The sequence below is a fragment of the Platalea leucorodia genome (genome assembly GCF_965183815.1).
Source record: "Platalea leucorodia genome assembly, chromosome: 7".
Lineage (NCBI taxonomy): Eukaryota > Metazoa > Chordata > Aves > Pelecaniformes > Threskiornithidae > Platalea > Platalea leucorodia.
Genome location: NC_138829.1, coordinates 5,761,274 through 5,782,920, shown reverse-complemented (window position 1 = coordinate 5,782,920; position 21,647 = coordinate 5,761,274). Strand labels below are relative to the sequence as shown.

Sequence of the window (21,647 nt, the reverse complement as noted above, 5' to 3'; positions counted from 1 at the left end):
ATGTAAGCCCAATTAAAGAAAGGAGAAAGGAAAAAAAAAAAAAAAGAGAAAAACAGAGCAAGGGCGAATGAGAGAGAGAGAGAGAGAGAGAGAGAGAGAAAGTCCTTCCCTGCTGCTTTGATTTTACAGGGAAAAAATCCCCCAATAATTTAGCTCATGTAAGTTTAGAGAAAATGAGAGCAGCTAAAAATGCATACAATACACCTTGAAATTTATTTCCAAGACCAAGAACCAAAGATTGAAGCATTTTAGAACACTGAAGCAAAGCAATCTGAATCTGAAAAAAAATTGTTCCAACTATCTGAAAATAGCTGTTTTTCAGAGCTTCTAGCAATAATTTTGATTAAATAAAATCATACCAATTTACATTAATTTTCTATATCTTCTTTTAAAAGTCCCTCACTCTTTTAACAAAAAAAAGTGCATCCAAAACCAGCAGAGATTTACTGGTGACATCAGGTTCTCTTTTAGCAGCTACTCAAGGTTTTCAAAATAGCTTACACTTCTTGCTATAAGAAAAGAAGGGCCTTCCAAACCCTCGTTTGGGAGAAGTATCCAAATTATAAAAATCTGAAATAATTTATTATCAAATCCAGAATTTAAATAAAAGCAGAAATTTTCTTGCAAAGACAATTGAAGAAAGTAAAAGAATAAAAGCATGCACTCCAAACTTAGAGGTGAAGACAAATATACTTATCTATACAGGCACTGGCAGACGCAATTTAATTGTTACTGTTACTCATTGTAACACACACCCCACCCTACAATACATTTTTTCATTCACTAATCACTGAGGTACCAATATTTAAGAATGGAAAATTCAATATTGAAAAATAAAACCTAAAATTGAAGCCTTTTTCCAGAAAACTATGGCAATTTTTGTATGAAATGTTAGTATACTTATAGAATTTTACAATCTACATTGGCTTTTCTCTGGAACCAAAAGTCGCGTTCCACATACAGGTTCTTTGATAAAATGTTCACTGTGTATGTAATACAGTCAGTAGACTTGCAAATGAATGAACATATCTTGGCTATCAACTGGCACATCTTGCTGGTACCAAAAGAACTCGAAGTTTGAAACAATCGGTTTTAATTCTGAACAAATGCGCCATGCCAAAGTGCAACAAATATGTGCGACACTCAATGAGACACTGACAGATTAAGAGCTGCATGGAAATTACTAAGTCCACCTGCAAAGCAATTTTGTACAAATTGCATTGCATGCAAAGGACAACTCTGCGCTGTTGGGACGTCAGTTGCTTGATGTGATGGTTTCTTTTAACGCAGCCATAGTTTAAGACGCAGTGCATCAACTCCATTTAAATAGTATCTGAACAGCCTCTTGTCTCGCACAAAACCAAGGTTTTCATAAAGTTTCAAAGCAGACTTATTTGTGATTTCTGTTTCCAATACAACCTTTAAGGGGAAAAAAAAAAAAGAAGAAAAAAGCATAGCATATTAGAGCAGTTGCAATTACATGACTACTGAACCAATTTCAAAGTTTTTATTTAATGGTACACTTATTAGCAATGACTGGAATTAATTTTTTCCTGTCCTGACTTATTCAAGCAACACCCCTCCATTCTCACATTTAAAAAAAAAAAAGTAGTTAATCAACAATTGTAATTGTAAACAACCTTCGTTCATATCAAGATTTTAGTTCTTGCTATAAACAGTATTTCAACTCATTACCTAATAGCTAGGGTAAAAAACAAACAAACAAAAACCAAACAACCCCTGCCTCCCAACATCTCCCCCCCACCCCCCTCCCCAAAAAAAGAAAAACCCCAAACCAACCTACCAAACAGGTTAGGGTCCAAAACATACTTTGAATTTTGAATGAGCAACCGAACTTTTGCATGTCACAAGAACTTGGCACATGAGGTTTTGTTTAGTCATTTAATATCTTTGCCCTCTAATTCAATAGATTTAGACCTAGACACAAACTTCAGCATTCTACGACTAGCTGTCAGACCCAATGTTTGCAACGAATATTTGTGCTCAACACAAGTATCCCAACCTCAAATCAGAGTGCACACCAGGAAGAAAGAGCAGCTTTTTCCATTTTTTTCTCCCCGTGTTGATAAGATCCCAGTTGCAGGAAGACCTGTCATAAATAGCTCAGACCAAACCCAACTGTAAGAGTAGTCCAAATTAAGCAAAGACTCAAAATTATCCTAGAAGTTTCAAGTACAGGCAAAAAACTACACTGGCATTAAGAAGAAGTTAAATACAAACCTGCTGAAGTATGTCCCTCTGACTTGTTTTCCCCTCTTTTCCCCAAATGCCCCGAGCAGAGCTCTGGCATACCTGGTAAGCCGTGCACCCACTCCAAATGATAAAAACTTGTTTTGCCTCTTTACCGTCCAACTCAATTATTTAAGGATTCTGCTATTAAGGACAGATCATTGTTGCACAAGGACACGGGCTGAACTAATAAGCTGACTAGACGATGTACAGCCCCATGACAATGTACATTCACATATTAAACAAGAGCTGATGGACACTGTAGAAAGACCGTATAATGAAAATACAGCCTAAGCAATTTCTGCAGCAAACCAGTGATCACTGCTGGTATTAAGTCCGCTAATGGCTATTTCTAAAACAGCATTTGATACCCACTTGTGTAGTTAGAACTATATACATGAAACTCCCTTAGTCCAAAAAAAGTCATCTACCCCACCTCAAAACCCAGGATCCCTTCTCCTCCAATAAAAAGCAGAAAAACTGGTTAACATCCCCCTACCCCCTTAAAACCAGGAACAAAGTATTAGTCTGTTATTAGTAGAGCAGTTTAAGTCAATCTAGTTCAGGGACTCTCTGGCCCCACTACCTTCAGGCTTGCATCTCCATTCCCACTCACCTTTTCTGCCAGCTCACTAGGCTTACTGCTGAGCTACTTCAAAAGCGACTTGGTAGAGAACCTTTCCTTTTCCTCTCCATCAGGTTTGTTTTCTGCAGTCTGAGAAGTGGCTAAGCCAATGTCAAAGAGGCAGGCAGCCAGCAGTTAGACTGGTCACCTTCAATAAGATTTAAAAATCCATTTTATATATATATTTGACCATTACTGAAGTTTCAAGCCACTCTAACTACATTCCAATGGATAATTCCCCCTGCGCTTCTCAGTGTAAGAGTGTTGAAAGAACAGCAAACCTGGGGCTAACAACCCAATGAACAACATAAGGCTTAGAAGAAGTTCATTGTCTGAAAAGGAACTAAGAGTCACACATTAAAATATTAATAGTCAGAGCTCTTAAATTACAGCAGGACAGTCTGTTGTACCTGCACACTTAAGACAACCTAATTCAATTCTTAGTCTTATGGCAAGAATTAGAGATTGAATTTCTCTAGCTGGCACCACATAGAATACTATCAAGTCTTGTGGCTTGATCGAGTACGCTTAACATCCTTAATCCATTAAAATGGATAACTACTAATTTATAACAAAATTATGGAAGTGCAATAGTTTTCCTGAAGAGTGCTATTTTCTACACAATTATGCACATTGTACAACTTAATCCAAATTAAAACAAAGCATTATGCCAAAGAGGAAATCTGACCCATGTAAATCCACAGTGCAGGAGACTATTATTTGAACTCTAGCTACAAGTGGCATTCACTCTCATAAAAGTTTAGTAACCTGGCAGAATGATACAACAAGTCTGTATTCAACTGTAAGCTTGCACATCTTGCAATGCTAAAAGACTTCCAACACTGCAGATCATTGAATTTAAGGGAGTGGTTAAATGTTGAAATTCAGGTTTGTTGGAATCCCACTGCCTGAGTGAATGCTCATCTTGAAAGCAAATGCAAGCGATTTGCTCTGGTATTTCTAAGGAAAACTCAGCACAATGAAAAATAATTCCCTGATCTCAACATATCGCTTTGAGCTCAAAGGGCTGAAGACACGTTTCTGTTATCTAAGAAGGAAACACAGTCATATTTTATCCTAATTTCATTAGCTTCGTTTTGTGAAGGATTCATCTCTTCCTGTGTGAGGTTTTTAATCAAGCTCCAAACCTTCCATCATTGCACTTATTTCTGGTCTCATAGGGTCTATTTTGTTGTACACATATGCCTGTTAAATCCTCTAATAACACAATCGCATCCTCCCCTGGAGACCAGCAAAGGTCTGATTGGATTTAACAACATTTTCTGCACAAGTTGCAACTTTCTGAAGGCTATGACTTTCTCTTAGGTCTTAAATTTCATAAACCTAACATTTTATCTCAATTCTCTTATTTTAACTGGGTTTAGAAGCAAGAAATCTTCTATAATGAGAGCAGAGTGCAATGTTTCTTGTTACTACATTTTCATATCTAGAATTTATTCCTAAACTGAAGAAAAATGGAGAGGTCAAGCTTTCTTGCTTCTTCAGCTCAAACTCTGAATGAACTCAAGTTTAGAAACCAAGTCATAGAATGAATATAGCCAAACCAAATAAGCAAATGAAGAAAGTACTTGCTCAGCACTCACAGAAGAGGTTGCTATTCTTACTTGTAAGTCTGGGCGTATCATCAGACTCAAGTTATGGGTGCTGGTCCAGCATCCTTAATCAGTTTAACCGCCTTAACTTTTAAAGAAAGGTGGTACCCAAAATATGACACTTAATACCTTAGATGATTTGTAGATTAAGAAAAAGCTAAGGTGTCAATAGTTTGATAATTTCAAATAGGATTATATAAAAATATACATTTAATTTTTACAAGTGTGGTACTGAATTAAAATGACACACCTACTGGTGTGGTCAAAAAAACCCACTTTAAATCACCCTGAAGTTTCAATGGAAATTCTCATGAAACATTGCAACTCCTTTTCAGATTCTACATTTTGCTTAAAAAAAGCTCTTAAAAGTACCACTTACTAGAGTCTTATTTTGATTAGTTACCAGTTATATGGTACATTATTTCAGTAATACGAAGATTATTTAACAGTCATTTGTTACAGATGGAAACCCTGCATATGAATGAACAACTCCTTTCTAAGGGATGTGACAGTTCCACACAGAATCATAGAATCGTTAAGGTTGGAAAAGACCCTTAAGATCATCGAGTCCAACCATTAACCCAGCACTGCCAAGCCCACCACTAAACCATGTCCTCGAGCACCATGTCTACCCGTCCTTTAAATACCCCCAGGCATGGGGACTCAGCCCCTGCCCTGGGCAGCCTGTGCCAGGGCCTGACAGCCCTTTGGGGGAAGAAGTTTTTCCTAATATCCAACCTAAACCTGCCCTGGTGCAGCTTGAGGCCGTTTCCTCTGGTCCTATCGCTTGTTCCTGGGGAGAAGAGACCGACCCCCCCCAGGTTGCAGAGAGCGATGAGGGCTCCCCTCAGCCTCCTCTTCTCCAGGCTGAGCCCCCCCAGCTCCCCCAGCCGCTCCTCCCCAGCCTTGTGCTCCAGCCCCTGCCCCAGCCTCGCTGCCCTGCTCTGGCCACGCTCCAGCCCCTCCATGGCCTTCGTGGGGTGCGGGGCCCAGCGCTGAGCACAGCATTCGAGGGGCGGCCTCACCAGTGCTGAGTACGGGGGCACCATCACCTCCCTGAACATGAAGGTCTTAAGCAGTACCATTTTTGAAAATTGCTTGTCAGTAAAAACTAAGCACATGTACAAAAAGCAGCCAGATGCCCAACTTGCTGAAGTTAGCACCTACTTTCCTTTTTACACTGGAAGAATAACATCTTCAAAACTTTGGAGATGGGAGAAAAACTATTCACCTTCACCTGATTTATTTCCATACTTTACATTTTCTATGCAATCAGCCCATAAAGTTATTCTAAATCTTTGTGACCTATTGGAAACTCAGCCCATTATAACCTTGAAAACCTTCAGTTCACTAGCCCAAATATTAAAATTCATTAACATCAAATGCCTGAGAAAGTCACCAAGGTAAAAAAAAAAAATAATCAAAGATCCTTCAAATTTTATAATGTTATATTCAGACACTCCAGCTCAAAGCATGCTGTTGAGCACTTTCTTCAGGCTTGAAGGTAATTTCTAGTCCAACCACCCACCCCCAACATCAGATCACTTCCCTCATTTCTATTCTAACAGGCCACGGCCAGCTTCATGGCCACCTCCTCCCCTCCCCACAGATTCCACCCCAGCCAATTCACTCCTTCACCTACTCACCCCACAGCTTCCTCAAGCCGGGAAACAACCCCTGGCTGGAAGGATAGTGCCTCTCGGCTTTGAAGCATGGCATATAGCATAAACTACCTCTTAGGCAGCTGACTGACCACAGAAGCTTGCCCTGTAAATCACTTGTTGCATAGGCCTGGCTTAGTTCATTCCCACTAAATCAGCTTACGGGGCGGTGGGGGGGGAATGTCCTTAATCCCTAAAATATTGCAGCATACTTTGAAATGCCAGCACATCAGTAGTGATTTTTCAAGATTTTCATCTATGGTGTTACATAAATCCTTTATTTTTCAGGACTCAATGTTGCTATCTCAAAAGTCCAATCTACAGTACTTTTCAAAGTAACACACTGAACGAAGCATTTATCAGATTATATGCCACAAATTATTGAAATTAAGTACATTTACTGCATCTATTCCATAATTAGATTGAAGGGAAGAGTTTCCAAACAGCCTTTGGAAATTTTTCATGACACCCACAGCTGCATATTCATGTTTTTAATCGTATTCCAAGCAAGTTTCAGAAAATAGCATTTTTTTTTAATTGCAGTTCATCTTATATCAAGTAGCAGCATCTTTTTTATTTTCATCATGCTTCTGATTTTATTAGGGGATGTAGAAAAATATCTTAAGAGCAGCAGAGATGATTAAACTATTTACACACCTCACGAAGACAAATTACTGTGATGCACTACTTCATGTTTGACCAGCTCTAGGCATCAATCAGACAGCCAGAAACCATTCTCCCAACAAATGTTGTAAAAACTGGTGAGGGTACGTGTCTTGGCTCTGTCAGACAGAGCTTTTAATGGGTGGCAAGTTGGATTTTTCAAATTCTGGTCATGACTGAAAAACTCGGCAATCCACCATGCGGTACAAGTAACCAACATCGTTATTTCATACCACGTATGTCTGGAAGAAACCTATGCTTGGTGGCAAAGAAAAGAAGGAAACATGAAAACATCGGCTATTTGGCTGTAGATAACCTGTGCATGAAAAGGAACAACATAAATATATCAAATCAGCATGGGTATGCCTCTGCTGACTGGCGTAGAAAGTCAGAAACATACTCTGCTTGCACTCCACGTTGCCCGGGCATAATAAGCTCCTGTTTCAACACTCTGTGCCAGCACAAGACTCAGCTGATGCAAAAGCCCCCAAGAAGCAGGGCATAATTAGTTCAGAATCATCATCCCACAAACACAGTTCCACAGTTTCCAAACTGGAACTGAAACATGCCTGCACCCGTCCAGCACGCACTTCAAGGAGCCTGAATTGCAGAGCGTTCGATTAAAGAGGGATAGCAACGGTCTCTGAAAAATGTCTTCTGCTTTTAGTACAAAGCATTTATGCAGCACCATAGATGAAAATCTGTGACTAAGACTTAATGAGGTGTCACTGCAGACTAGCCTGCAATCCTTATCACATTTATTTCTTTCTTACAAAGATAAAAAAAACAGTGAGAAGGACTCTTGGACTAATATTACAGCAGTAGGAAAAAAGAAAGATACAGGAGAGATCATTATGCGCATACCTGTTAGACAGTCCAATTTAGAAATGAAGTGATGTGAGAAGTAGTACATACACTCATAAATCATATGGTAATTATTGCAACTCCAGTAGCTTGAGTAGAAATAGCCAGTTCTACTGCTGACTCTCTAACAACAGCAGGCAATTCACTTCACTTCCCTGCATCTCAATTCTCCAACTGCGATGTGAACAGTGTGATACCATTCCTCAATTATTTTTTAATTTTGTTTAATCTTGAATACTCTAGCAATGGCAAAGGAATTCAAGACCATAGTGGAAAGCAATGGAAAAAACAACCAAAAACACTTCTCTTGATTAGTTGAATGTAGCAAGTAGTAAAACAGATTAGAGCAAGGCATGTTACATATGATGATAGAAGCAACAAGCTGAAACACAGAACTTAAAGAATTACAGAACTATCAGATTGCACTACACTGCTTGAGTACAACGTAAATCGGGGGGGGGGGGGGAGACACCAGTAAGCAGAGGCATGAAGGAATCTGAAGGAAAGAATAAATATCTCAAACAATGACTGAAGTGAGAACATATGCAAGGATGCTGCAAGAAGCATAACACAACAAGTGGAAAAATAAACAGAGTTACGTGCCAGAAGTCCTGCGACACAAATTGTAGTTTTGCATAAGAAACTTCACCACATCGCAGCAGGACAATTGAGGGAGCAGTTGAAATGAGATAAAAGAGAGATCAAAGGATCATTAACTATGAGACACTGAAATGACACAGTGCTCACATACTGGAACAAGCTAACAATTGCATTCTACCAAGCAGATAAAAGCTAAAGGGACAGATAACCAGATTAAGGAGAATGGACGTAGGGAGAGTTCCTCACAAGTTAAACATGGCACATAGTTGCTTTTTATACATAAATATATAAAAGTAGGGACTGTAATCTGGTAAAAGGGAAGACTGATAACATATAGGCCAGAGAAAGCTCGACGATGATTCAGTCACTTTCCTTCCAAGTTTTCATTGACGTGTTAAATCATGAGAGTTCGGGTAGTGCTACGGCATATAGCTGTGCACTGTCAGAACAGCCTGACGCCTTGTTGTGATAAAGCCATATTCTGCAATACTACAGCACGTATTGTTCCAGTATCTCTGTGTATTCTGAAAGTACGGAAGTATTGCACACAACACGTAAGTTACGCAGGTCAGTAGCACCTTCAACTAGAGTCTTTGGAGAAAAACGTGCCTGTGACCAAAGGCTGAGGCAGATTCGCAAAGTAAAACAAAACCTGAAACACTGAATTTGAGCCCTTGTAACAAATTTAGAAAATCCTTCTCCTATTTGTGACACGCATTTTTCCGAGGCTATTTTTCTTTTTATTATAAAAGGAATAGCTTCTTACCAACCCACTCCCCACCTAAAAAAAGTCCTGTAGAAGAAAAACCTGTAAAATGAATCCACATATAGGAGAATGCAAACCATTTACATTATGAAAGTTTTTGATTATAAAATCTTACCTCATCACAATCTCCTTCAACCATAGCATAAATAGCTTTCTTAACCAAGTTTGTACCTGAAATATAGATTTCAGTTAAGTGTCAGAGTTGCAATGCAAAAGATGCTAGTTTATATATGACTAACATGTGTGCTACCTACATGACGTGACACCTGGAGAAAGCAGGGAGGAAAGAAAGAAAGAAAGAAAGAAAGAAAGAAAGAAACAAGAAGTTGCAGTCAAGTTGCAGTCTCAAGTTTGAACATTAAAATAATCCGTAAAGTTATCCAGAGACTCAGCTTGAGCGCAAGATTCTTCTAACACAAGGATATTAGAAACAGGCTTCTATGTTTAACATAGTGTTATATATAGCCTTCCAAGATGTGATTCACTCCTTTTTGTTGCATTTAAAGTCAAAATCTGCTAGCACGCACTTGAAGGACATTCATCTTCCAAGGGAATTTCCTCATACTAAAACAAATACTTCTATTAGTAACAGAACTTATGAAACCACTTTTCTCGTGGCTCACTCCCATTTGGATTTGCTAGTATCTAATAATATGGTTGAAGCCCATCCCTTCCCCTCAGTCAAGCATTAATTTAATTCTTTATCATTATTTTTCATCTATTTCACAACAGTTCTACAAATGTAATATCCCTACCTGTCTGTAGAATTGGGGTGAAATTGAAAGTTGATTTCAAAGTTATTAGTGGAAAAAACTGCTGTTCAATGAAATTGCATAAATCTCACTTCCATAAGAAGGCTAAGGAAAAGGAAAAAAAACCCCAAGGAATCTAGAGAATGGTTTAAAGTATTCTCAAAACTTTAATCAATTAAGATTTTCATTGAACACACGACAAAACTGTACTACATTTAAAACAAATCTTCAGATTAACAGCACACTTTGAGAAACAGCAAGGTGGCAAGTGTAGGAAAAAGTCAACATACATAATGCTAAAGTAAGCAAGGCTTTAAATATAAATTCTATTTATATAATTCTAAAATAATGAACTGACTAAAGCGAGGGGAAAAAATCTTGCAGAGATCTTCATAACAGCAGCATTAGTTCTTATTTACTTATGAATCCAAGCACCTGCAATTAAATTATGGCAAGCTCCTTCATGACTCAGCTAAAAGGAAAGGAGAGAGAGTGATTTCTCAGTATCCTCTTCCCTCTGCTCCACTACAGAAACCAACAATGGCTTCAGAATTGCACTGAAGAAAAAAAAAAAAAATCTGCACATGCTTGAATAGTCATGATAATATGTAGTGCTTCAAGTTTTTTGGAGGCTTTGTTGGTTTTTTTTTAAGAGGAGAACAAACACAATGGTACCATTCTGTAACGTATCACCGTATTTCCCCATTGCAAGTAATTTTCTGTCTTTAATCACAAAAGTATGAGCTGTTCAGTGTGAATGAGTGGTGAAGCACATTTCTAGCCTTTAAAGCTGATGTCCATGTTTTAAGTTAAAAATGTTACAAAATGTAATTTCAAAATAACCAACACAAAAAAATAAGTTCCATAAGAACAAATGTTTAATTAAGCCAACTAGGATAACTGGTGTTAGAATGAAAATCCCTTCATCAGGGCAAAACTGATCAACAAGGGAGGGCCAAGGGTGATTTCTTTTATCATGTACCTTCCCAACAAAACAGATCTCCGTTTCAGTTATTCAAGTAGCAATACACAACTATTTTTCTTCACTTATTGATACAAGAATGAGCTACATACATTCTCACCAACAGGTAATATATGCATAATTGATAAGGAAAAGCCAGGGGATAAGCTTGCTGAAAAGAGATACACAGAAAATAACATAGAAATACAGTGATGAAGGCACATATAAAAACGCAAAGCAATTCCCACTGTTATTATTTGACAGTGGTAATAGGCAGAGGTAAGGGGCTGCTGGCTGCCTTTCTTTTTAGCTTATCGTATCCCAGATGTAAATCTCATAGGGCATTTTGGATTATTTTAACAACAGAAAAAAAGCCAGGGGAGCTTGTGTGGACAAGTAAGGTGGGGATGACAGACAAACCACCACATCTAGAAGTTCAGTTCTGCTTAAATCTTTATGACAGCTACAGTTATCCCAACTAGAGGACTTAAGTAAGAAATAACAAAAAAGGCTATTCTTACCAATTCCTTTTCTTCTGTATTTGGAATCCACTGCTAACATGGCTATATAACCTCTGCGGAACATCTTTTTGTGCATATCCAGCTTGCAGACGATGGCACCTACACACTCCTCACCTACCATGGCCTTAAAGACAAACATACACGTATGCATTCTCAGTTTGTGATCTACAGTGCTACCAAAAGTAGTAAACCAGTTCATTTTAAGTGAAACAGCCACACAAAATTTGTTTGCATAAAGCTATAAAAAAATAACTAAATAAATTTTAAAAACATCTCCGAAAGTATAAATAAGATTAAAGGACTCTTACTTCTTTATTACATTCAAATAAAGTTACAGTCAATTAACAACCAATGAATTGTCCTGGAGAGACCCACAGTATTATTCCATGAAGTCTACAGGCAAGAACACGTGTGATAGAAAAGGGGGGAAGAAAAAAAAGACCAGGTTAAGGCACAAGTCACCCTTTCACACGGGCTGCCGCAGAGGGGGAAAAAAGTCCATTCCTGTTTTATAGTGATCTGAATTTTCCTGTACAAGGGCTGTGGTAGATAACATGCTTAATTTTTGTCTGGTTTTAATGTCAAGGCCACAATGGATCACAGAAAAATGTTGCTGCGTTTAATCTTCAGAAACTGTCATTTTCAGCCATACGACACCCAAAGAACAAACAGAAAAAGCACACAGTTAATTTCACACATTTTAACTGTTCAGAGATTTCATTTGTTAAGAGCTATGCACTGACAGTTAATCCCAATGGTATTGTCACAAAAAGTGGGGTCAAGGAGATGTAGTTATTCTGAAATATTAAGGGAAAAAAAACCTAAAAAGAACAGAACCCAACTCCTCCCCAAATGCTTATCAAACCACTTGCACCAAAATTTTACCATGAAATACATTAGAGAAAGAGTGTAAGAAAAACTAAGTCATATGTTAACTGAAGGATTAGGCAGCATGAGAGATTAGTGACATTATAACCTGCAGCAGTAAAGCTGAATAATGCTGCAGAGTAGGATAGCATCCAAAGGGAGAATGAATTACTATTCATTCAGGAAAGACTGACAGAGATAAAAAAGAAACTCATAATTGTACGTATGGGTGTATAAATGGATCCACAGACTCTGACAGACCGGTATCTGCAGGGGGGGAACTAGCCTTCGGCTCAAGTGTAGCAACTAAACCGGGACTACAGCACATGACTGGCACAAGCATGTGCTGGCACAAGCGCTTCTGGATAATCCAAATTTACAACAGTAAGACACGTCAAATGAAGAGGAGTTGCCAGAGCCAGTATTGCCAAGCCTCAGTGCAGCCCACCTGGGAACCCAGCGCTCGCTTCTCCGAAGTCTATGGTATATACTCTATAGTCTCCAACCACCTGAACCTTTCTGCATACAGCTTGTAGGCTAAGACTACGGATACAAGTTTAATTCACGCAGACCACATTGTAGGCACAGACGCACAGGTTTTTTGCCCCCAAAAGAATAATGTCTTCTAGCATCTCTACCTGGATGGTGGGTTTTTAACCAAGTTAACTGTCAAACAGGAGCTGTAGCGAAGGTGAAATGAAGCAGCCCAAAATTATGAGCTGCAGTTCCAAAGCTCTATGATACAGTGTGACCCTAACACCATTTCTAATATAGTTTAAGCTCATCAGGCAAATATAATTATATATTATAAATATAATTATTGCTAAATTTTTATTTGGCAAGAAAACACATTTTTAGCAGTATCCAAGAACAACCCTGAACAATCTGAACAAGTGGGTTTTTAAAATAAAAACTGTAGCATGATCTAAATGGACTGAAATACACAGCCTCTAAGCAGTCTTTCACTCGTTCTAAAACACAGTTTATTCCATAGAAAAGAAAAGCTGTACTTATACTAAAACTGTGCATGCAAAGTGTCAGCTCAAGGCAAGTTTTGTGTCTCAGCTCAGACCTGAGAAAACCAGGGAGTTAAATAAAGAGTATCATCAGACAGACTGTTCATAACACTGCTATAATTATGCAGAGTACCTAGATGTAATCTTATACCTCACAAAAAAAAAAAAAGGCACACCACAAACTAGCATGTTATAGTTATGCTTTGCCCTGAAGTGAACACGTGCAAATTGTTGATCGTAACAGTCATGCAGAGAATTTTTAAGATATATTTTTTACACGCTTCAAGAGTAGTGACATTCTAGACATTGCAATCTGTGTTCTTTCTTGTTTAGGGCACTTTTCAGAAAAGCTATGTTCATGAATCATATAGTTAAAACGCTAAATGAACAGCAAAGAATTTTGTTTCCGTGATCAAAGCAGCAAATACCCACTGGTTTTACCACTGTTGCCAGAGAGCTGAATAAAGTATGACTTTGTTACCGGTTCCCCAAACACTTAAACCTATTTCTCTGTCTTTAGGCAGGTAAGTCTGCCAATTAATCGACGGTTCCACTTAGAGAGGGAGTGCTGCATTTCCACCTCAATTTGAGGTTTTTTGTTGCCTTTTCTCTCCTTTCTCCTTCTCTCCAACCTTATCTAAAGCTGGAAATGAACCTCAAAAGTGATGTAAAACTTTGTAATTTAATTCCCCAGAGAAGGCTACACTGTGTAAATAAATTAAAAAAAAAAACAGACTGAAATAGGGAGAGTAGGGAGGAGAGAGAAAAAGTAGTTCCCACACAACACTATTTATGAAAAGACAATCATGGGCCAAATTTTCTTTTGAGGTATATGAGAGTACTTCTAAACATACAAGTTTCTGCAAACAGAATTCAGCCCAAGTTACTATTATATATTACAAACCCCACAGAGTACTATAAGAGTTACTTCAATCATAAGTCATTAGCAGGATGAACATACATGAATTCAAATCCACTATTTGCATCAACTTTGTTTTTATGAATAAGTCTAAGTGTTTAAAACGAACTAGATTTTAGTATCTTTGTATTGCACCCACGTATTGCTAGAAGAATTAGCACAGAAGTGTCTGTAAATCAGCAAGAACATGACTTTTCACAAAATTAAACAATTGGCATTAATTTCATTAGCAAAGATGGCATTAAGTCTGTCAGCCACAGTCTGAGTATGCATTTCATACCCAGATCCTGCGACATTTGTTCCCATTTGAGGAAGATTAAAACAACCAACTAGCCCCTGAAAGAGAAATACTTTGTGATTCAAATGCAGTAGAACCTGCGCTACTGCAATACAGCTTCCCTTTCACACACGCACCAAAATCCACCCCAAAGTATCACAGAAACAGCTCTGTATGAATCCTTTGGCTTACATTTAGTGATCATGTTACTGAATGCCATTAGAGGATACATTTAGGCTAATGGTTTTAACCAAAAGTCTGGCGGTTCAGTCAGAGCTCTTTATGATACTGGGCAAATCACAAAGTCACTCTGTTTCCACTCTATGAAACTGGACACGAGTAATTCCCTCCTGTGCAAGGGCATTGCCAGAATAACTACACTAGCTGTTGTTACGTACTCAGATGCTGCAATGAGTGAAGTTTTCACAAAGCCGCTGACAGCGAGAAGTAGCACAGCAAGCTTGTATCTAAAACCACGATCATTCCTAAGAGGAAACTGGAACACAGAGAGAGTTTGCAAATTGGGAGTGGATGTTAACAGAATTTCTTCCTACGTCTGCCATGAGGCTAGGAAGACCTCCCAGTTTCCTAACTTTTCTGGTTCTTCTTTTATGCCCCAAGTCTTCTGCAACCAAAAAACAGGAACGATGTCTTACAAGTCTTAATTTCAACATGAAGTATGCTTAGACTCTTGAATAAAATCCAATGCAAAAAAAAAAAAAAGGCAAAGCATTAGTATAAAACAAGACCTTAACTGCAGTCTTTTAGGATTTACAACACATCTAATACCACTTACATGGAATTAATAGGTTATTTTTAAACTTGTGAAAGTTTAAATTATAAATGCTGCTATAGCTAGTGGCAAAGTTAAGAAGCCAATAAAAGCACAGATTTTCCAGATTTTTCATAAAAGGCAGCTGAACGGTGCAGTACTGTGAATTGCAGGAGAGGTTACAACACTCAGCCAGAACTCTGCTTTTATTACATCCTGTCTTATCCAAACTTTGGCAGAGAGCAGGTTTCCTAAGCTCACCTCTCCCACGATAAAGTACTTTGAAAACAATTTTCTGAAATATTTAATGTATCAATTCTAAATGGAAGTTCTAGAACTTTAATGCTGCTAAGACTAGAAACTGCAAAAAACACTTTAAAAGAAAGCTGCAACTTTGAAAATGCATTTACAATCCATATGGGGACAAAGCTGTAGCGGTGCTTAAAAATGCTTCACGTGAAACAAAAGATACCCTGTTCCTCTGTCATTTTTTTGACAGAGGAGTGGTTATCATAGGTCACTTGAAGAGAAACTGGGCTGACGGAGCTCCTGGGAGTAAGTAAAAACCAGGCACTTACAGAGCATCCACACCCAGCACACAGTGCGAACCTGCTCTTCCAAAGACAGGCGACACCTGAGTTAAAGCAGACAGTTGCAGTTTATGGAGGGGAAGGTTGTTACCTTGCCACAGCTCAGTCAGATAATGCTGCAGTGTAACACTTCAGAATTGATCATCAAGTGTTCCCAACTTGTTAGCCCTAAAGTCAGGACGACAGTTACACAGATGAATTTGACGTTAACATGAAGAGACTCTGAAGATTCCTAGTATCTCCAGGTCCTTTTAAAGTGGATTATGATCTTCTTTTTTGAGTGTACAGTTAGGAACTCGTTTGATACAGCAAAACCACACTAGTGACTAGTTAGGATTGGTCCTATGCCTTCCCTCCAGCTGTGCACTCTCACCTCTTCCCTTGCACCAACACCGGTGCCTGTGACAGCCTACTATGAACATGTTTGGAGCCTTAAACCAACAGAAACCTGACCCTAAAACATATACATACATACACTTACAAATATATGGTGGTGGTGGGAGGGCTATCTTAGCTTCACAAATCAGAGAAACACAAGAGTTGGCACAAGCCAGGAAGAGGTAGTTAACAGAAAGGAAAAGCAAGCAGCCCTTTGGATGCACCAGCCATTAGAGCAACGGTGCACCTTGGGAAGGCCAAGCCAAAACTCAGCAAGTTTCAAACCCATGAGATAATTATCAACAGGAATAATGTTGATAATGCCCCCAGAAAACAGCTCTGCCTTGTCAGCCATCCAAAACGCTAGGCAGCAAAATTATGGTGTTTAAGATGGTTTATTGAATAACTATCAGCAAGGGACAATTGCTGATCATTTATGGAAAATACACATCCCACCTTCAAATTTAAGTGGTGTTAATGCTTTCCCATCACATGTTAAGAAAGGGAAAGGAGGCCCCAACAGTGCAATGAAGACAGGGGAGCATGCATTGGAAGATTTTTAAAATGGTGATGGTGAAATTCAGTAAAGGAATTGATTGAGCCCCTACAGATATTTTTTCGAGTACAATCAAATTGCAGTCTAACCCCTCTCCCCAAGACCAATCAAAACCTGAAACCAGAAGGGTGCGAGGTCACAAGGCATTAAAGACAAATTATTCTGTGGGATCAGGCTCTATGCTTAAGTTCACCATCCTGACACTGTTCTTGCTAACTGGAATATGCAGTCCCTGACTGAAGATAAATATTTTAAAGAGACTTAATAGATAGAAGTAGTTCAGGAATCCATTAACTGCAGGACAAATTAAATTTTATAGAACAGAAAGTCTTCAAGATAACCCCTAAAAACCAAACCTTAAAAATACTAAAACCAGTCACAAAAAACACCCATCAGATTTGACTCAACATACTTCAAGAGCTTCAAATTATTAAGTAGACGACAATTTGCTAACAGCTTTAGACAGTCACAGCCATATTTTCTTCTGTATGGTTTTATGTACTTTACATTGTTCCACGCTTTAAAAAAATGGCAAATTGAGTAGAATTACAGAGTTCAAGTAAAGTTTTGTTGATTCTTCAAGGCTATTAAAAAAAGAAGCTGTCACTACAAAATAAGCTTAAGACACTTTCTTCTCCTTGAGTGATATCTTATTCTTTGAATGCACTTGTTAAAAATAAATATTAGAAATCATCTGTTTTAGTGCTCTGTCAAACAACTTGCCATTGCTCTTTGCATAAGAAAATTCTCAAGTTACTCCCTGGCAAAAAAAAAAAAAAAAAAAAAAAAAAAAAAAAGATTTAAAGTCTAAACGGATGCATTGCGATCTAATAGTATCCAACCTTGCCTTGGCATTACCAGCGATGCACTTGATGCTGAAAGTACAGACATTTATTCGTAGTTCACAAGCATTTCTTTTCAGTAATAGGAAAATCAGTCACACACATAGCTCAGTGCTTGAAAAATACCATTCTGCTCTCATCAGCATCCTTATAATGGCAAACATGACTTTGCATCAAACAATGTTTTCAAATATTTTTGTATTTCTATTTTGTTCCAGAAGGTAATGCTTTGCTCAACTTTCTATAATCCTACTGTATTCCCTCTTCAGGGTTTTAAGAGGCACAGTTCTGAAAATCCTATGAATCATATAAATCCCGCTATAAATTATACCAGACCCTAAACCAAGAACATTCAGGAAGTTTAAGACCAGATGGATTCCATTAGCCTCACCTCCTGTACTCATATCCTATTAAAATTTTACAGAAATACTCCTGAATGGAAGGGTGTCCTGGCTCTGGCTAAATCATACCTTTCATAGAAGTGTCCAGCCTTGATTAAAACATCAAGAGAGACGAATTCATCATTTACCTTAGCGAGGAAGTGCCATACACTCCCATAAACGTTCTGTTTTGCAGACGTAAGTTTTCTTATGAGTAAATCAAACCCAGCTAAGCTCCCACTATGCATGTATACCCCTCAGGCCAACTTATGCTCAGCTTCATAGACCTGTGGATGGATTATCATCCTAAAAGCATACTGTTCAACTGAGACACAAGTTCTTCCATAAGAAGCGCTAAACATTTAGAAAGACAGGGTGACAGGTCAATCAATCTTTTCAATAGTGCAGTAGAAAGAATATAAAACTAAATATATGATTAGTACAGCAAGACAATCTAAGCAGCATGAAAATTTCTGCACGCTGCATACACTATCACATCTGTAAGAAGCAATACGGTTGTACTTGTCTTTTTCAAAGCTAGTAGATCAAAAAGTCTACAAAACCTTTAACAGTCTCTCTCCACATATCACTTAACATCTATATGCTACCCACGCTGAAGTCTGTTTTAAAACCATTGTGCAAGAACTACTAAGCACTCATAAGACACTAGTGGACTAACCACTTTCTTTTTTAAATACAAACCTAAGAACTGAGACAGAATGATAAAATGAGCTACGAAAGGTCACAAAAGTCAATGTCAAAACCAAGATTAGAAGCCTTGAATTCCTGGATCCTAGCCCTGTGCTCAAAGCCTTTCCCCACCACTTAAAACATACATTAACAAACGTAGGAAGTTCAGGCGTATGCGTTACTTATACATGCACAGGCCACAAGGGGACTGCATTAGGAAGGCAGGTACTTCCAAAAAAGCTTGGCCTTATCCACAAAAAGATTATCAGAAGTATTTCCGCAAATGTCAACCCTTTAATCCTCTCCTCCCCAACCCCAAACCACTCCCAATTCCTGCCCTCCCTTTCCCCCTCCGGCACTTACCAAAAAGCAAAGTTGTGGCCAGTTGTGGATAAAATACCTATATGTGTAAATGGAGTAGGGTTCAGACAGATCTTTGGTGATCAGTCTCATGATATCGGGCATCTGCAACTCTGACTCATATCGGACGTATCGTATCGTTAGGTCCTCCTCGGGCTGAGAGTCCGTTCCCGAGCCTTTCAAACTGCAAGCTGCTCCTAAGGACCTGGAGAGTAGCAGCAGGGACTCCTCCTCCTCCCCTCCTTCATCCCCCTCCTCCTGCTCTTCCTCCTCCAAGGCAGTCCCTCCTGCCAGCCCATTGCGGGCTGCAGTCTTAGCAGCAGTCGTAGTTGTGGCAGCAGGCTGGCTCCTGTCCCCTGTTGCTGCTGCTGCTGCTGGGGGAGAAGGAGGAGGAGAGGGTGCAGTCCTTCCCTGGGGAGGGAGGTGGTTGGTAAGGGGAGATGAGCACGGTGCTGTGGTCGGGGGCGATGACTGCTGCTGCTGTCCGGAGCCCATTGTTTTGCTGGCTCGCTTGTTCTCCAGCCCCTCGGGGGCTGCCCCTGCCTCCGAGCTGAGGATCTTGCTCTTGAGGGAGGCCCGCAGGTGCCGCAGCTCGGGGCTGATGAGGCCGTTGAGCTGGTGGTTGTGGTGCGGGGGATGGTGGTGGTGGTGGTGGAGGCGGTGCTGCTGCTGCGGCCCCCCCTTGCCGCCGTCGCTGCCTCCTCCTCCTCCTCGCTGCTGCTGCTCCCGTCCGCCCGCGGGTCCCTCCTCTTCCTCCTCCTCTTCGGCCTCCTCGTCCTGGGCCCCGGTGCAGGCGGCGGCGGCAGCAGAGGAGGTGGAAGAGGAGGAGGAGGAAGCAGCCCCCCCTCCTCCTCCTCCTCCGGGGAAGGGGGAGAGCGTGTCCCCCTGCGGGGAGAGGACGCTGCTAGGCCCCGGCGGTACCTCGGCCATATCCTACGGGAGAGACCGACACAAACCCACCGAGGAGGAGGGCGTCAGACGAGAGGGGGGCGAGGGGGGGGAGGCGGCGGCCTCACGGGCCGCGGTCGGCGGGGAGGGGGGGGGCACGAACAAAGGCAGAGACGGTGCCCGGGCCCCGCCTCGCCGCCCCGCCGCCGCCTCTTCCTGCTGTCCCGTTCCCCCCGCCGCCGCCACCGGGGCCCTTCCCCGGTCCCTTGCGGGCCCCGGGCGGCCCCCCGCCGCCGCCGCGGCCTCCCCGCCCGCCGCCGCGGCCACTCACCCCCGCGTCTCCTCAGCGCCGCGGCTCCCACTCTCCGCTCATCCAGCGGCCGCCAAGCGCGGCCGCCGCTGCCGTAACCCGCCGCCAAGTTTCCTGTCAGCCGTTACGACACTTCCTCCCTTGGCGGCGGAGCCTAGCGACGGCGGGGCGGGGCGGCCCCGCTACGGGCCCGGGCGGGGCGGGAGCGCTGACGGGGCCCCGCCGCCCTCACCCCGCCGGCCCGGCCGCGCCGCCCGCAGCCAGGCCTCTTTGCCCCGCAGGGACCCGCTGCCCCCGCTGGCCAGCCCAGGAGGCTCGGGGCACCCGGTCCCGGGGGTGCCCTGGGGGTCGCGGCCTGCTCGGGTGCGGCCGGCGCTGGGGTCAGGCTCGGGCCGTGGGGCCCGCTCGGCCTAGGCCGGGGCCGCGGTGCTGCCGCGCTGCCTGGGCGCCGGCGTGCCGTTGTGCCCTCAAACGTCTCCCTTTGCTGCCTCGCCTGCCCTCAGTCACGCCCCAGGAGAGGCTCACGTTCGTGTTTGTGCTTCGTTTGATCAGCCCAAAGCCGACCGGGCACAGCCGCTGCCCTGCTGCCAGCAGGGCTTTGCTTGCAGGTCAGGGAAGAACGCAGGAGTTGTTCTTCCTTTCCAAAGCAGTGTGAGGGACGTCGTTCCTCCTCTGGGTAGGCAAAGGCTACCTCGTGCAACTGGTAGCAGTGGAAACTCGGCAAAGCTGAAAAGTAGCTCAAGAATCCCATTTCTACACAGTTCCGCGTTAAATAATCCCTGTTTCAAGGCCATGCTACTCGATACCACAGCACCAAACAAGTCCTTCCGATGTGAGGATTCTATCAAAACTCACACACAGCCCCTCAAAATACAGTGGGTTCTTCCTTTTCTCACATGAAAGCTCTGCCAGGCCGTTGTAAGGCTTGCTCATTTTCATTTGCTACAGTTATTTTTCAAGGAAGTGACAGGTCTGGACTTAAAAGGAAAATCCAGCAACTTCTCTACGTGTCCTAACAGGGCTCTTTAATTAGGAAGAAAATAGGCTGCGGGGTTACAGGCTTCCGTTTATGAATTGCTGAGTTCTGAAGTAAAGTAGGAAAAGAGTAAAACACCTCTTTGAAAGCGAGTGAATTACAAGGCTTTTATTCAAAGTAACTAACGACAGAAATACTTAATTTTTTGAGACTGAAATGGGTCTCTGTGTCCTTTTAGATTTATTTCTTTTTCCAAGACTCCATTCAGGAAGATGAATGCGTATTATCTCTAATCATGTTGGCTTTATGTGTCCTGCAGTTGCTCTGCAGATCAGTTTTTAGACACTTCTATCTACAAAGGTGTTCACGTACATAATTTTGTTGTTTAATGGGTTTTTGTGTGTGTTTTCAGGCACCAAAGGACATTTGTGGGCCTGATCGGAACTGCCCTGGCACACCGGCAGTGCTGTGAAGGTCACCGTCCTCGGGTAGTTTAAACAGAAAGAGCAAACAAATGTCTTGTCAGGGTAGGGATGGCCCAAATTCGCTT

At 41.3% G+C, this 21,647-nt stretch overlaps 1 protein-coding gene across 4 annotated transcripts; it reads right to left on the bottom strand.

Annotated features, from left to right (window-relative positions):
- Positions 1-414: 414 nt before the first annotated feature.
- On the bottom strand, positions 415-20,236 carry NAA30 (N-alpha-acetyltransferase 30, NatC catalytic subunit). 4 transcript variants are annotated; one of them, XM_082316737.1, is made up of 5 exons: positions 20,143-20,236; positions 18,927-19,856; positions 11,277-11,400; positions 9,158-9,213; positions 415-1,419 (listed from the first exon to the last, which is right to left on the bottom strand). In XM_082316737.1, the coding sequence occupies exons 2-5, from the start codon at positions 19,851-19,853 to the stop codon at positions 1,282-1,284; spliced, it is 1,245 nt and encodes a 414-aa protein (XP_082172863.1). In that variant the 5' UTR covers positions 19,854-19,856; positions 20,143-20,236; the 3' UTR covers positions 415-1,281. The 4 variants fall into 4 exon arrangements, 3 of the variants coding, with proteins under 3 accessions (XP_082172863.1, XP_082172865.1, XP_082172864.1); XR_014228698.1 differs by lacking the exon at positions 415-1,419 and adding an exon at positions 9,798-9,899 and having other exon boundaries at positions 9,186-9,213; XM_082316739.1 differs by lacking the exon at positions 11,277-11,400.
- Positions 20,237-21,647: the final 1,411 nt, after the last annotated feature.

Bases quoted from the DNA above. Each gene is read 5' to 3' on its own strand.
- NAA30 (XM_082316737.1), bottom strand. From the start codon at position 19,853: ATGGCCGAGGTACCGCCGGGGCCTAGCAGCGTCCTCTCCCCGCAGGGG. The intron at 9,214-11,276 runs GTAAGAATAGCC...TCTATATTTCAG, and splicing joins ATACAGAAGAAAAGGAATTG to GTACAAACTTGGTTAAGAAA. The intron at 1,420-9,157 runs GTAAGATTTTAT...TTCCCCTTAAAG, and splicing joins TTGAAGGAGATTGTGATGAG to GTTGTATTGGAAACAGAAAT.